Source organism: Loxodonta africana, chromosome 9, assembly GCF_030014295.1.
Source record: "Loxodonta africana isolate mLoxAfr1 chromosome 9, mLoxAfr1.hap2, whole genome shotgun sequence".
NCBI lineage: Eukaryota > Metazoa > Chordata > Mammalia > Proboscidea > Elephantidae > Loxodonta > Loxodonta africana.
In genome coordinates this window covers 104,085,426-104,102,598 of record NC_087350.1, presented here as the reverse complement: position 1 = coordinate 104,102,598, position 17,173 = coordinate 104,085,426, and the positions used below count along the sequence as shown (strand labels likewise).

At 38.6% G+C, this 17,173-nt stretch overlaps 1 protein-coding gene across 1 annotated transcript in view; it reads left to right on the top strand.

The window, feature by feature from the left end:
- Positions 1 to 16,593, top strand: part of LURAP1L (leucine rich adaptor protein 1 like) — a 45,592-nt gene extending 28,999 nt beyond the window's left edge. The window contains exon 2 of the mRNA XM_003407678.3: positions 15,845 to 16,593. Coding sequence (XP_003407726.1) covers positions 15,845 to 16,222 — 378 coding nt within the window. The 3' untranslated portion in view covers positions 16,223 to 16,593. The remainder of the gene's footprint in view (positions 1 to 15,844) is intronic.
- The last annotated feature ends 580 nt before the right edge of the window (positions 16,594 to 17,173 follow it).

The window sequence follows — 17,173 nt, the reverse complement described above, 5'->3', positions numbered from 1 at the left end:
CACATATACAAATGAACTCCTTTTGAATTCCCAGCCTAAGTCTTCCTAAGACTGAATCTGTCACTTTGGATTCAGGAGAATGAAATAGTAGGTTATGTACAGTTTAGTAAAATCAGTCCTGGAAGAGTTGACATCCATTTAAGAGAGATTTTTATGTGATATAATCGGGACTGATGTCAGATGTAGGCTGTAGTCCTTCCCTAGCTTCCCGGCACAGTCAAATTATTATTATTATTATTTTTTAACATCCGTTGCTGTTTTTATTAGGACATTTTTGCCTACACTAAGGAACAGGTCTAAGACACTGATGAAACACCTTAAAGTCCTTTTGAAGCCACACAAAGCCAGTAACAGCAGAGCCCAGCAGTGAATTTATGTTCTGATCCAGAGCCTGTTTAGGATAATGTGATAACGTTTTCTATGGGCCAGAACGTCACAGCATTTCTCAGGCTTATCCTTGCTCAACACTCCTGATCCTTTATGATATGCTTCCAAATATCATTTCCACCTTCACCATCCATTGTGTTCTAGATTTCCAGCCCCTTTGATTGCTTTAAAAAAAAAAAAAAAAATTTTTTTTTTTTTTTTGATTGGTTTGCCACTTCTGAGCACAAAATGAACTGTTATGTCTCTGGGCCTTTACTGATTTTCCTCATTGTAGGCTCAAAGTATAATATCCTTGCCATGGGCCACCCACACTCATCTCTGTCCATGAAAATCCATGTATTCTTCCTTACTCAGCTGACATCTATCTTCTTTTCCCAACAAAAATCAATTCATACTTACTCTCTGATGCATTACTACTTATTACATGCCTCCATTTCTTCATCCAGAATACCTTTGTTGACAAGCCAGGTACTATGCTACCAAACCACAACCAAACCAAACCCAGTACAGGATTAATGGGAAGGATTGAACCACTGCACCAGAGGAGTTCATACATACTACTTCTTTGTCACTTGTCTTTTTATTCAGTTGTCGCCAATATGTTTCTTTCTCCCATGTCTTGAAAAATTCCCAGTCCTGAAAAATTTCCTTGTTCCTGTATAAGCCCTTTCTACCAATACAGTCTTCTCTTACAATTAAGCTCTGAGATCATTCCAACAGTTCAGCAGTTCAAATCCACCAGCTTCTCCTTGGCAACCCTATGGGGCAGTTCTACTCTGTCCTATAGGGTCACTATAAGTCGGAATTCACTGGACGGCACATACCAGTAACAACAACAATCAGAGAATTATGACATTTTAGGGATGGAAGGAACTTTAACAATGATCTCCCACATTCTCATCAGACAGGAAAACACAGGCTTGGGAAGACTAGGTGGTTTGATACTGATGCAATCAAGACTAGGACCAAAGTCTTAGGTTTCCTTGCCAGTTCGACTACACTGTGCCATCAATGGGCATCATAAAAAAATAAGAACTCACCCAACACCTCTTATTTAAAGTTCTTTGAATATTACACCTGCTGAAAATGGATCAGTGTAAAAATAAATGATAGAAATAAACATGACAAATAGCATCACATTCAAAGGAGAACAAACTCTCACACGTCCAGGTGAAATCATCTGCCATTAATAAGAGTGAAATTGTAAGAGAATCCCAAATTGACAAAATGAATATAATGTTTTAGCCAATGTTATGTCAATGAATGTAACTAATGTTATTTAAAATAAAACACAATAATTATTCAAAATGGTAGATATGCAAAAGGAGAGTTTGATCTTTTTTTTTCTTCCCCCTCCTAAAGACTAAGGATAAAAGCACAGGAATGTAGTTATTAATCTGTATTGCCAGATACCAGTAAACTATGGAAAATAAAATGTAAATGGGTAAGATTATGAGCATTGAGTCATCATAATCCTTGGCATGTGCTGAATAACAGATCATTAGTTTTTAAGCTAAAAGACATAGTTCCACTGGAAATGAAAAGGTAATTCATTCCTTGTTCTGGGAATTTGCCTTGGTTCATATTGTAAAGATAAAACTTGTTTAGTCATATTTGAAGTATTAAATTTAGTGTGTGAATATTCTCTTATGTAATAAGGGTGATTTTTTTCCTAATAAGAGATAAGAGATGATTAAATAAAAGCAAAAAAAGTGTGTAAGGCCTACAGACAGAAATTTAACAAAAACTTTTGTCACAGCAGTAATTTTTTAAAATATATTTTGTGTTATCTGTATTGTTTATATTGTCCTGGGCCCATCTGCATTTGTGGCACTTCTAATACGATTTCTGTCTGTGGTTTCCGTTATTTGATCCCTTCAAAGTATATATTTTTTAAAAAAGTAAAAAAACAAAAAGACTCATACCAATATTAACAAGCAGGTTAGAGATTTACGTAACTCATTAATGAGGAAAGAAGAATTAAAAGAGCAGAGTTTAACAGTCCATTAGAAAAGACATATTGAATTAAAATCATCAGCAAGTGCCTTTTATTTATTTATTTTTTAAAATATCTGTAAGGCTGGAATCCCTGCAAACTATGCCCTCAGCCCCAATCCAGCCCACCTGTTTTTGTAAATAGTGTTATTGGAACACAACCATTCCCATTCATTTATATATTGTTTATGGCTACTTTCTAGCAGTCTTCTTTACGGTCATTGCCTAGGGACCCTGGTGGAAACCCCAAAATAGTTTGGGTATAAAAGACATCTTAAGTTTTTCTCTTGTGTTTAGAGTCTGGAAAGGCAAAATTAAAAGTATTAGCAGAATAGATATGGTTACTTGATTCAGCTACTATCATGCATTCCTGGAAACAACGGATGGTCTTAGTTTAGAGTGAGATTACAACACAACTTTACACATCGCCGTCGAGTCGATTCCAATTTATAGTGACTGTCATGGATTGAATTGTGTCCCCCAAAAATATCTGTCAACTTGGCTAGGTATTATATGATTTTCTACCATTTTATCATCAGATGTGATTTCTGTATGTGTTGTAAATCCTATCACTATGATGTAATAGGATGGATTAGCGGCAGTTATGTTGATGAGGTCTACAACATTAGATAGTGTCTTAAGCCAATCTCTTTTGAAACATAAAAGACAGAAGCAAGCAGAGAGATGTAAGGACCTCATACCACCAAGAAAGCAGTGCCAAGAGTAGAGCATGTCCTTTGGACCTGAGGTTCCAGTGCTGAGATGCTCTCAGACTATGGGAAGACTGATGACAAGGACCTTCCTCCAGAGCCAACAGAGAGAGAAAGACTTCCCCTGGAGCTGACACCCTGAATTTGGGCTTGTAGCCTACTCGACTGCAAGAGAATAAATTTCTCTTTGTTAAAGCCATCTACTGGTGGCATTTCTGCTATAGCAACACTAGATGATTAAGACTGTGACCCTGTAGGACAGAGTAGAACTGCCCCATAGGGTTTCCAGGGAGCAGCTGGTGGATTTGAACTGCTAAGCTTTTGTTTAGCAGCCAAGCTCTTTAACCACTGTGCCACCAGGGCAACACAACTTTAAGGAATCTTAAATCTATCAGGAAAAGTAAAGAACTTTTTATTTTCTTTTCTTAAAAGGTCAGCACATTCAGTACATTATAGATCAGTTTATTTTCTCAGAATTCTGAAAAAATTAAGTTTATGCAAGTGTTTATTAATCTGTTAACAAATTAGGTAAGACTCCTTTTACTTGAAAGGTTTTATTATCTAATTTAGTAATACCTTCCAGGACTTAGAAAATATTTCATACTTTTATTAATGAATGATAAAGGTTTTTCTCACTTAAATACACAGTAACTTGCAGGGCCTGCAGCTTCAGTTCTACATCTTAAGGCACAGGGCATTAGAAAACATGAAACAAGTAACTCACTGGTTTAGATCTCAAAGGGTTGTTTGTTCTCCTCTTCAGTGGAAATGGAATATTCTATTTTTCACTGATTTCAGCAGACAAATAGACACATAAGCAAACAAGACAGACCAACTAACCATATTCTCTCATCTCTCACCCAACAGAATAGATTGCCATTATCCCAACAGAGATCACTAAGGGATGACATCATGAAACCAGATTGCCAAATATTATTACTTCAAATGGGGAATTATTTATAGACTGTGTGGGTTGACTGGCCTAGTTGTTCAGCAGCCATTAGTCCCTGGAACTGGCTTTTTTTTATTAAGGGGGCTCCCTTGACTACACAATGAAGACCAGCCTAGTGGTCCAGTATCCAGTTGTGGAAATAAATGTGACCTAAACCATGAGTTAAACAAAACATGGACAGGCTCGGCCAAGAATCAGAAACTACAACAACAAAACAAACAAACAAACAAACAAAACCCACTTTATCAAAAGAAGAAATCAGAGAGTCAGGGAAGGTAAAGTTGTATTGCTGTATGTGATTTAACTATGGAGGCCACTTCTTGTGCAACTCTGTTTAACCAACTCCAGCAGGTGAGCCCACCTGGCCATCTTTAGGGCAACCTCCAAATCTGTCAAAGGATAACTTTCAAAAAGTTGAAAATACGACTTTTCTACAAATACATAGAGTACGGTGTGTCAAAGATGGATTAAACTCATTTAATGAGGGAGCCAGTGGATGATAAACCTGGTTCAAAGGCGAATCAAAAGAACAGGTTATATATATTTATTTTAAGGAAAAGCATATGAAATCAGTTTGATAAGTTAGAGACAAAACTTTTAATGCCCAACAGGATAATAAAACCATAACTTTGAGAATACCTTTTTTTTTTTTTTTTTTAATTGGACAGAAGTCACTTTCATTTCTTCCAGACATAAATCTACAAAGTTAACTTGTAACTTCCTAAGTCTGGGCCAAATCAGTAGTGAAGAGGAGGTCACTCAAAAGTATATCCTGCAAGATAATTAAATAATGCTTTGATGGCCTCTTAGACTATGCTTCACTGTAACACTGAAGAGATACTCAGTCTTTTTTATTTCTTAATGTTGGATAATATTTTAAAACAATTTTATGTTATACTTCCAGAAGTCTATAGATGGTCTCAAGAAATGCTGGGAAATTTTGGTGGAAGTAGGTGGTACTAATTGACTTTTTTATCTCTGCTGGTATTCTAGTAGGCTTACCAAAACCAAAAAACCAAACCCAGTGCTGTCGAGTCGATTCCGACTCATAGCGACCCTATAGGACAGAGTAGAACTGCCCCATAGAGTTTCCAAGGAGCGCCTGGCAGATTTGAACTGCCGACCCTTTGGTTAGCAGCTGTAGCACTTAACCACTACGCCACCAGGGTTTTCCTAGTAGGCTTAAAAAAAAAAAAAGCTTAGAGGGGGTTAAAAGGTCTTGAGATTTTCATTGACTCCCAAGACTCTTCAGTGACAACTGAAGAATTATACTACAATTGTCCCCTAGTTTGTAAGGTTCTTCAGTTGGAATGCCAGTCAGTGCCTTCTCTCTAGTCTATCACCATCCAAGAGAATGCCTAGAGTCTCTCGATAAGTATTCATAGCCTTGTTTGCCCTTCAGTCAGTCCTTTTACCTCTATCCCATTGTATTACACTGCTCTTCTTGACAACTAATCTTTTAAAAATGAAACTGAGAAAGGATAATTTACTATGATAAGCTGACAGTAAGTTTTAGAAGAACTTCGTTGTTTCTCATAATATGGGGGAAAATGGCCTTTCCTAGGCAGCACAGCTTGAGGGAAAGAGTAGAGACTATACAGTTGATTAAACTTTTGTCTGATTCTAACTTTGCCACATAAAAACTATGAGAATTTGGACAGCATGTCTTACCTCATTGAGCCTCATATTCCTTTATCTGCATAATGAGGATTCATAGATTAGTTGTGACAATTAAATTAAGTAGTTAAATTAATATTTAAAGCATCTAGCTAAGTACTTGGCACACAGGAGGCATTTGATAAATGGCACATAATTTTATTTGTATTCCTATAGCCATTAAAAAAGTTACTGAATAAATGCCTAGACTAGAAAGTCAGTGTGTTATTGTTGAATGTTATATATGTTGGATGTTTCTCATTGGCTACTCTTCAGGGTATTAGATCACTACTCCCAACTGGTGTCATCTGGAGAGTCCCACCCAAAGGTTCTCAAATGAAAATATTTAGTCAATTCTTAGGCATCGTATGAAAAGTAAAACAAACTGATCTTCAACATAATAAAACATCTCAAATATTACCAAATTATAAAAAGCAGGTAAAAATGAAGGATTACAATGAGCTGACAATTCCTGTTATAATCCCTATGTAAAGGGATCATTCTAAGAGGACCCTTGGTAAAGGAAACAAGTTAACATAGGAAAAACAAAATGAGGTTCAGAGGACACACTCAATAAATATAACTTTTCCTCGTATTATAATGTCCTTGCTTCTTCCCTCTACAGGCAGCCAAATGAAAGTGAATCTCTCAATTATAAATGAGGAATTTTGAAAAGTAAAATTATAATTTAATAAGTTCATCAATATTGAAAGTTCAGTAACTGCAGTATACACTGTCTCCACACTTATCAACATCGTTAGTTTCCAAAGACCAGGTCATTATGTGAAATCGGTGTTAGGTGAAAACGGAAGATGAACACATCAGATCACAAAATGGAGGATGACTATATCATTACATACTGCCAATAACATCATTACATAGCTGCCAATTACATCATTACATAACTGCCAAGTTACATCATTACATACTGTAGTTTTACACAAATAACGCACACCCTCTACACTTGTTGTGGGTGTGCCCTCCCCCTGCGAGCATGCTATGTTAATTTTTTTTATTTTTTTTTACAACAACATGGGAAAGAGGAATGCCATGGCAGTACCTGTAAGGGTACATTGCAGGGGGAGGGTGAGGCTGGCAAACAAACGTAGAGGGTGTGTGTTATTTGCATAAAAAATATGGTAACTGCCAAGTTACATCATTACATGACTGCCAAACCAATGAGAATCATGACCAGCCAAGCTGAATTTAACTATCAAAGCCAGTGTTGTTCTCACCTCACACCTTGGTGGATGTTACTGTCAGACATACGTTGTTAATGCACAAAATAGTCAGCAGATTTTTTACTTTTGTTGTAAATCAAAATGTCAGATTACAAAATAGTCGGTAAGTGAGGAAAAGATGTAGTTAATCTCTTATTATATTCAAAACTCTTCAAATTACATCTGAAAGTTTTTATCTAAGTTTAGTTTATTATTTTACCAGTTTAGGGTCTAAAATTTGAGGTTTTATGACCCTCAAATTATAGGTAGTATTATTTAAAAGTGACCTCCATTTAAAGCATCTCTAGTATACTGTATACTAAACATATCATCTGTCATTTCTCCTTCAGGGTGATAAAACCCGTGGGGAATGAGAATAGCCCTCTCATTGAAAACCATGACTTTTCTTGAATATTTTTTGTTTTCAACAGTAAGTATTTAATGATTTACACTATCTATTATTTTTTTCAGACTACAAAACAATGCACCAGTAGAGTAGCATGCCATAGACACAGTAGTCCAGCATCCATCACCCAAAATTATCCACAAATACAAAGATCTCTAGGCCTTTATGAGTCAAAGTGTGGTCTGTAGACCAGCAGCACTGGTGTATTGGTTATTTATGCTTCATAACAAATACCCCAAAAAATAGTGACAAAACAAGCAAGTATTATTTCACAGCTTCTGGGAGTCAGGAATCTCGGCACAGATTAGCTAAATGCCTCTGGCTCAAGGTCTCATAAGCTCTAATCAAGGTGTTAGTTGAGGCTACAGTTATCTTAAGGCTCAATTCAGGGAGTGTCCATTTTCAAGCTCACTCGCACGGCTGTGGGCAGGCCTAGGTTCTTGCTAGCTGGTGTCTGGAGACATCAGTTCCTTGCTATGTGGCTCTTTCCACTGGGCAGTTCACAGCATGGCTGATGACTTCCCTCAGAGCCAATGAGCAAGGGAAAGTGGCCAAGATGGAAGCCACAGCCTTTTTGTAACCCATCCTCAGAAGTAATATGCCATCACACTTGCCATATTCTATTCATTAGAACAAGTCACAAGGCCCAGGTCACACTCAAAGGAAGGGAATCCCACAAGGAAGTGAAAACCAAAAGAAGGGAATCAATCATTGGGGCTATCTTAGAGGTTACCTACCACAACTGGCATCAGCTGGGAACATGTTAGACATGCAAAGTCACAAAACCAATGCCCAGAATCTAAATTTTAATAAGATTCCTAGATGTGCGTAAGCGTCTTCTCTATAGGCCCATAGTAAGCATTATTGCCTTCCTGAGGGGAATTCATATTTTTGTTGAACCATTCCAAATAAATCTTGGCTCGGGTGATTTACCATCTTTTACATTAGTTGAAATCACACTTTTGAAGCAGTCAGGGAAACAGCTTTCACTGTATTAGAATATGCAAAATATCGCAGGCATCTAAGTATCAATTTGACCTGGCGACTGATTGAATCAGACTGGAAAAGCTGCGTGTCTTACTTTGGGGATTAGAGGCCTCACTCACCAGCAGAAACTACAGATCTCACACATAGGGCTGGTGGCAGGAATTTATGTTTAACATTCAGGGGAGTCACATATGCCCCTTTCAAATAAACCAGATGCAGCTTTCTAATTTATCACAACAACATCAATCAGTCAGCTGTGCTGATGACAGGGTTCTTATGTATGTAGCTTAACTAGTCTTTGGGGAAATTACTCTTCTATAAGGGCTTGGAAACAGAGTGAGCTGTTTTAGCTATTGTTCAGTTCCACACATAAACAACGCAAATGGAGGGAGACAAGCCTGACTGATATAAAAAATGGAATCCTCTGTTGCCCAATTAGAAACAAATTTTGTTGTAAATTTTGGACTGGCTGAGAAAGCAGGGGAAGGAGGAAAGCTTTGGCATAACAGCATTGCTTTGTCAGTGGCTGCAGACTCTTCTCCTCAAGCATTCCAAACCAAAAGCAGTGGGTGGAAATGTTATACAATGTCTTTTCAGACTGCAAAGAGACAGTAATATCCTTATGGATCCTCTGGGAAAACAGTGAGAGGAGTGCTGTATAAATATAGTTATTAACAAAAGGGCCTGAAGCTTTAAGGATGGTGTCATGGATTGAATTGTGTCCCCCCAGAATATCTGTCAACTTGGTTAGGTCATGATTCCCTGTATCCTATGTTGGTCCACCATTTTGTCATCTGATGTGATTTCCCTGTGTGTTGTAAATCCCATCACTATGATGTAATGAGCTGGATTAGTGGCAGTTACATTGATGAGATCGACAAGATTAGATAGTGTCTTAAGCCAATCTCTTTGGAGATATAAAAGAGAGAAGCCAGCAGAGAGACTTGGGGACCTCACACCACCAAGAAAGAAAGCACCGGGAGCAGAGCACGTCCTTTGGGTCTGGGGTTCCTGCACGGAGAAACTCCTAGTCCAGGGGAAGATTGATGAGAAGGAACTTCCTCCAGAGCCGAGAGAGACAGAGAGAGAGAGAGAGAGAGGGTCTTCCTCCAGAGCTTCCCCTGGAGCTGACCCCCTGAATTTGGACTTCTAGCCTACAAGACTGTGAGAAAATAGATTTCTCCTGTTAAAGGCATCCACTTGTGGTATTTCTGTTACAGTAGCACTAGATGACTAAGACAGATGGGTAGACAGAACATCTTCTGTGATAATCAAATTGAGGATATAGTGAATTTGGAGAAGTAGCAGATTTGGACACAAGGAGGTTATGCAAGGGGAACATGGAAATAAACTGGGATAAACTGGTGGAAAAACAGTATTCCAAGCAACTTTACAAGGGCTTTCAATTGAGTACATTAAAAAAAAAAAAAAAAAAAAAAGTTGTGACCCTGTCAATTCCAACTCAGGGCAACTCTATGTGTCAGAGCAGAACTCTGCTCCATAGAGTTTTCAATGGCTGTGATTTTTTGGAAATAGATTGCCAGGCCTTTCTTTTAAGGCACCTCTGGGTGGATTCGAACTGCCAACCTTTCGGTTCGTATTGAAGCGCTTCGCTGTTTGCACCACCCAGGGACTTCTTGGTACCTATAAATGCCTTTAAAATGTTTTATGCATGTTTGGAAATAAATATGGCTAAAGGGGAGGGCTTTCCAGAATTAAGCTCTCTTCCAACAACTACAAATCTGAATAAATGCTGATTGGTTTCTCCTAATAAGAAACTAGCGATAGAGCATTACATTGAAGGGCAAGTCTAATCTTTTTTCCTTTCTTCATGTATGTGATTATGCATTTGCAAAGTAGTTTTTCTCCCTTCCAATTCATGTATCAGCCTGCTGGACATTTGGGATTTATAGCATGGATATTGTGAATTTTAAAGTCAGAAAGCATAACTAGGAAATGGTTTGCTTTTATCTCTTCAGTGGTAGTTCATAAATAAAAGGATAAAAAATAGTGGGGGAGGATGTTATGAGAGATATGAGTGCATGGTGCTGTCCAAGTCTCCAATGTGATAAGACACAGTGAAAAGTCCCTATTTAGAAATACATTCAGCAGCTCATAAGCTCATCTTGGTTAATATATACATGTGTTAGAGATGATATGCGGGTTTGTTTTGGAGCAGAGCACATATTTATATCCAAATTATGAGAGCAAAATTATTATTACCATACAATTTCTGATAAGGTAATTAAAATTCACCTAGAGCACAAACTTCTGGCTTTAGCTGTGTCTAGCAGCTAAATCTTTTGCTAGAGCTGTTGAGCAGCAGAATTGATTGCTCTCTTTCTTCTGTAGCCTACATAATTTTCTCATAGCACAATTTAGTAATCAGATGGCTACAGGATGACAAAGAATCAAAGCATATATCAGAGTGGAGGGAAATCTGAGATTATGTGGTCTGTAGAATCATTTATGGAATAACGTCTTCAGTGAAACCTCATTATGAGAAACAGACAAAAGTGATAGTGAGTTTCTCAATTGGATTAAATGTTCCTTATTGGGCAGAAATTAATCATTGTTCCTGAGACCGTTTTGCCAATTTTGCCACCTCCACTGAGTCCTATGGTTCACTGGCAAGAATAAAACCCCATGATTTCTCCTTGTGTGTAAAGGAAGCTGAGGTCCTGTATGCTGAGCCATTTTGTCCAAAGGTCACATAGCTAGATAATGACAGTGGGAGACCAGTAACCTATACCATGTCTTCCATACTATACCGTGAAAGATACTTATTTAGGTATTCCCTCATTAAGTGAAAATTTGACCACATTCTCTCTTTCTTGGATCCCATTGTATCGATTCATAACCACTGTATTTGTTCAGTATTAAAATGATAAATTCTAGAAGGAAACATAGATCTGGAAAAATTTACAATTGAGAATATTTTCTCTTTCAAGATGTCTTGTTTTAAGTTCTTCCATAGACCCAGTTCATCACCTGTCAAAACAATGACACAAAATTCTAACATTCTACCAAAACTTTTGATGCCACAAATCTGAAGCATGAGAAACTTAGGTTAGGTATGAAGATGAACAACTGCATCACAATGACTGTAAGGACCGGAGTAGGAGTGAAGAAGAAAAGAGGAAAAGATGGTCGCATCTCTTTGGATTGGTCAGCCCAGATCTCGTGCCTTGTTTATTTGTTCTCTTTTTTCAATTCATTTCACCAGGTGTTTACAGAACACCTGTGCGGTGCTAGTACTGGGTTATCACCTCTGAACAAACAGATCAGTGTTTGGAGTGTGACTCATGCCTTGAAGTCCACTTCCTTTTAGAGATACTATCTCGTAATGTGTAAATTTATGCTGGGAATAACCTTGGACCAGTTACTTAGTGTTTGAATTCTGTGAGCGAAGGGAAATGGGCTTGTGCAGTAGGAATGCTGTAGTACTGAAAGGCTCTCCTGAAGAGGCTCTCTTTCCTTCCTCTCAGGGCACATATCACTCATCCACAGCAAAACCCAAGGTAGAGGGGTTCCTGACAGATGGTCCAGTCAGAATCAAAGTTGATAATTCAGCTGTTGGATGGATACTAACTGAGCACTTACTATGTGTCAGGCACTCTTCTAGATCTTGGGCATAGAGTGGTGAATAAGACAGACCAAGTTCTCTGCATTCTGGGGCACTTACAAGCTTATGGGGAAGATAGAAAATAGTAAGTAAACAAATAATTGTTGTTAGTGGTTTTCGAGTCAGCCCTGACTCATGGCAGCGTCATGCACAATGGGACAAAATAATAGCCAGTCCTGTGCCATTCCCATGATCAGTCGGGGGGACCAGACTGTTGTGATTTCATTGGCTGAGTTTTGGAAGTAGATCACCAGGCCTTTCTTCCTCATCCATCTTAGCCTGGAAGCTCTGCTGAAACCTGTCCAGCATCATAACAACATGAAAGCTTTTACTGACAGACAGGTAGTGGCTGTGCTTCAGGTGTATTGGCCAGCACTCGAATCCAGGTCTCCTGCATGGAAGGTGAGACTTCTACCACTGAATAACCGATGTCCTTCAAACAAATAATAAACAAGATGATTTCGGCTAGTCATAAACATTATAAAGTAAACAAAATAGATATATATGTAGCATACAACTAGATGTGGGGACTGGATGTCAGGATTGGTCAGGAAGGAGCTCTGCAAGGAGAGGACATTTAAACACAGACCGGTCAAGGAAGGGACATTTAAACAAGGACCACGAGGAGGATCTCTCAATTCTCAGTACCCATGGAGCAGTCACTAGGTCTAATTAGAGGGTTTCAGGTCTCAGGGCGAATCTACTCTCTTCTTAATTAATGACCCAGACTTCATAAGGACTGAAATGAATAACAGTGAGGAAGGGTGGTGCAGCCATTGGAGACAGAAGCAGTATTGTGAGTTAGGTCTTTGGTGGATAGGATAGTTCATTCTAGTAGTGTAACCACTCCTTAGTTCAAGGAGACAGTGTGAAGCGGCCGGGACAGCGGAAGGCTCGCTGTACCCTGTAGAGCATTGATCCGGAGCATTGATCCCGGTGGACTGGCAACTGTGTCAACCGGCTGACCCACGTTCCCACAGTGGAAAACTGTTTACTCTTGGTCACCAGGAGGGCACAGAGTTAGACACAGTTAAATCTAAAATCATTATCAGGCAGACCAACACTTTCTAACTGAGTTGCTTTCATCATCCCTCCGCCCCCCGCCCGCCGCATAGTAGTTCAATGCCCTGTGAATGTTTTGCCTTCAGAAGAAAAAATTTTTTATTTAAATGAATCATTTCATGGATAAAGGAAGCTTTGTTTACTTCATATGTCTACTCCCTCTTTATTCTTATTGCTCAGTAAGGTTGAATACTTTTTATTTGATGCAGCCGCTTTGTAATTCAGACAAAAATTGCTGAAAAGAAAATTTATTCTAAACATGTTCTAACCCAGGGTCACACAGTTGCTGGAAACATGTATTGTTAGCATCTTCAGAGCTGAACTTACACAGATCTTAAAATTATGACTCTTTCTAAAAATCTTACTAATGGTTAGCAAAGACCTTAACATAATACAGAAATGTAAGCTATGACTTCTTTGTTTAAGGAACTTTCAGCTTAGTTGAAGAAAAGGCTAAAAGACACAGTAGTAGGTGGCAATATAAACAGTATAAAATTAAGTTATACTATGAGATACAGGCTAGAAAGACTGGAGGGGTTAAGTGGACCAGCAGAGGAGGCTGGAGTCAGCAAGCAGTGGTTGATGGAAGAAGCAGGACTTCGAGAGGACTTGAAGAAGAGGGGAACACTCCCAGAGCTAGGCATGTGTGGGAGCATTTTCAAGAGACAGGGTGGGGACATGAGCAAATTCAGCTGTGGTTCATTTGGGGAACTGTTGGGAAATGGTCAGATTGAAATTGCATCATGCCCACAATGGGCACATCAAGCTTTATCAGCTACAGATGTCTAACTGAAGAAATTTGTAAGACTTTGACTCTATATTGATTTTTCTAGTTTTCTCAGGACCTAGGCAAATTGTTGGTGATTAGTAAACATTTGTTGTATTACTTGAATAGAGTATCTTGATAGTTCATAGAGTGTGTAGGTGAGTTTGAATATAAAGACAGCCAGAAAGCCTCCTTCCTCAACACAAAGTTGTCTCAAGGTCATTCAGACGACACCACAAATAGAGAAGCATTTCAAGACTGACTGTTCCTATATGCCTCCTCATAGATAAACGATTCATTTCTATGCCATTTATTTTTGGTGGTTTTCTCAGAGAGGATAAGCAAGTCTTCCAAGTCACTTTAATATCCTAGCAAAACTAAGGGTTTATAATTGTCCTTTATTCTTCTTATATTTATATTTTTACAGTTTTGAAAACTATAATCGTGTACTCTTAGTTACATCCTGATTTTTGTTCCTCACGTTCACTCAATCCAAAGTTTGCCTTCAGTTATGAACTAACTCCTAACCAGGAAATGTTTGTGCACCATGAATGCATACTTTTGAAGACAATAGGCTCCTTTCTCTCCTACAGTTTGTGTCATTTAAGACTGAATGCCTTTGATAATTCTAAAATCCGTTGCCATCAAGTCAATTCTGACTTATAGTGACCCTTTAGGACACATTAGAAGTGCCCCATAGGGTTGCCGAGGAGCAGCTGGTTGATTTGAACTGCTGATCTTTTGGTTAGGGGCTCGCTCTTTAACCACTGCACTACAAGAGCAGCCATAAATCTGATGTAGCCCTGGATCTTAAAGAGAGAATTAGCATGACCTTTTTTTAGCCTCTTGGGTTAACCCTCCAACTGATGGAAAAGAATCAGCTTTCAACCCACAATGAGTGTGACAAGGACCTCTAGTGGCCAAATGTGGCTATGTCTCCCAGTCCAGGAGCAGGACTCTTAATAGGGGTCACAGCTCTTTAATTCCAAAATTAACTGGGGCAATCATGACAGTTCTTGCAGCTGCCCCCCTCTTCAACTACCAAACCCTTGATATTAGCAAATGTTCCCACTGAACTGCGGGACCTTCAAAGAGATTCAATTTTGTGGCTGTGGAGACAGATTTCTCAAAGTAACTTAGAGCTATCAGAAGGAACACCTAGATGGCCCTTAAAAACGTTCTAGGACCTCTCCAAAGCCTCACATCCCAATTTTGACTGGGCTGCCCCTGACATCTCTGAAGCAAATAATCAGATCTACAGAAATATTTGTACCGTGTATCTTGTAAATTGTACCAGCCTAGTGTAAAAAAAAAAAAAAGAAAAATTTTTTTTTTAGTGTATAGGGACTAGTGTATTAGCATACTTTTGGACTCAGAGTGGTAAAAGGGCAAAGGAAATATTAGAGTAACTTTGTTCTTAAAAATAAAAGCATTATTCATCACGATCTGTGTCAACATAGTAAGAAAGAGTGCAAGCCTTTTCTGTATTATTTTTAACTCTTTTCTGTAGATTTCAGTTTCTCAGCTGTAAAATGGAGATAAAATAATAATACCTGTGCTATCGGATTGCTATTAGATTTTGCTAACAAATGTTGAGCTGTTGTAATGATGGCTGGCACATAGATTATCATTCCATAAATAGTAGCAACCACAATAATGATGATGATTCATTCCTCCACTTCTTCTTCTTCCTTTTCTCCCCATCTCTCAGTATCCACACACCAGTTGCCAAGTAAACATGGATAAACCATTAACCTGGCATTAGAGAGAATTCATGTTTAGCAGAGAACCCGACATTCAATATGAGATTTCCGGGCAGCTCAGTGAGGAACAGGGATGCAGTGGGAGTTTCAATGTCCCTTTTAGAGCCTGCTGCATCTGGCAGGAAGTGAGTTCTTTAATTATAATTTGTGCTATTGGTCAGTGAGTTTAAAAAACATACCGAAATCAAATGCACCTATATTTTATTCTGTGAATTTTAAATTGTGGACTACAGAAGACAGGAACCAAATGAAATGTGGATCTTTCCAGAATGTAGACTAACTGGCATGCTTTTGCTCTTTCCCTCCTCTCCACAGGTTAACCTCAGAGCCACAGACGTCAGGCTCATGCGCCAGTTGCTCGTTATCAATGAGAGCATTGAGTCCATCAAGTGGATGATTGAAGAGAAGGCCACCATTACCAGCCGAGGCAGCAGTCTCAGCGGCAGCATGTGCAGTTTATTGGAGAGTCAGAGCACCTCCTTACGTGGCAGTTACAACAGCCTACAGGATGGCAGTGATGGGCTGGATGGCATCTCTGTGGGGAGCTATCTGGACACTTTGGCAGATGATGTCCCAGGCCATCAGACCCCTTCAGACCTGGACCAATTCAGTGACAGCTCCATAATAGAGGACTCACAGGCACTGCACAAACATCCCAAATTGGATTCTGAGTACTACTGCTTTGGCCAATAACCCAGTTTTTTGCATGGGACTGGTGTGCAATTAACTTGTATTTATCCTTCTTTTCTGCTGCTATTATTTTTGGTGTGATTTGATTTTTTTTTTCTTTTTATAAAGCAACCTTTTTAAAAGAAGCATATTTTGAAACTGCTTAATGGTTTGTCTGTTGCTCCTAATATTTCTCACCTGATTTATTTTTCTCTCTTGCATCTCTATTTTTATTTATTACATTGATTTTTCTCCCTTCTATTACAGTGGCACAAGTAAAGTAGGGAGAAAAGAATAAGCAATAATTATGTTTTTGCTTTTGTTTTCAGAGCAAGGGGTCAGGGATTACATGAAAAACTTTGATAAATTTTACAATAAACCAAAGTCTGATAACAGTTAATTTTGTAGCCTGTTTTTTTTTAAGAACACAACATCATTTTGTGTCCTATAAGGAAAGCTTACTCTCGGACTGTGTTACTTGGCATGATTGTACTAAGGAGCCCGTACGCCTTCCTGTAAACCAAACCAGTTGCCATCGAGTTGAGTCATGTCAGAGTAGAACCCAGTGTTCCACAGGGTTTTCAATGGCTGTAGCCTGTCTTCTCAAATGATTCAAGGTGTCATCTTCCAGAAAATATTGAGGCTTATGGCTGTGTCCCTACTTGTTTGAAAAAAATGCTTGGGAGAAAATTAGACATGATTTCTAGGCCACAGTTTCCTTGTATATAATCAGCGCACTGTTAGGCCCACACTTTTACACAGAAGTTGTTTGGAGGCCCCCAAGTACATGCAGTCTGTTCAACTCAACCCTGAGATTATACTGTAGATTAGCATTTTGTCATCAGTGACTCTAAGTCAAACCACAGATGTAGTTGTGTGATAATGCACATGGTTCTCTCAAAAATTTCAATGAAAAATTGAGATAAGGTTTGAAGGTGGCTAGAAGCAAAGATATTCTAAATTTATTTGAATTTT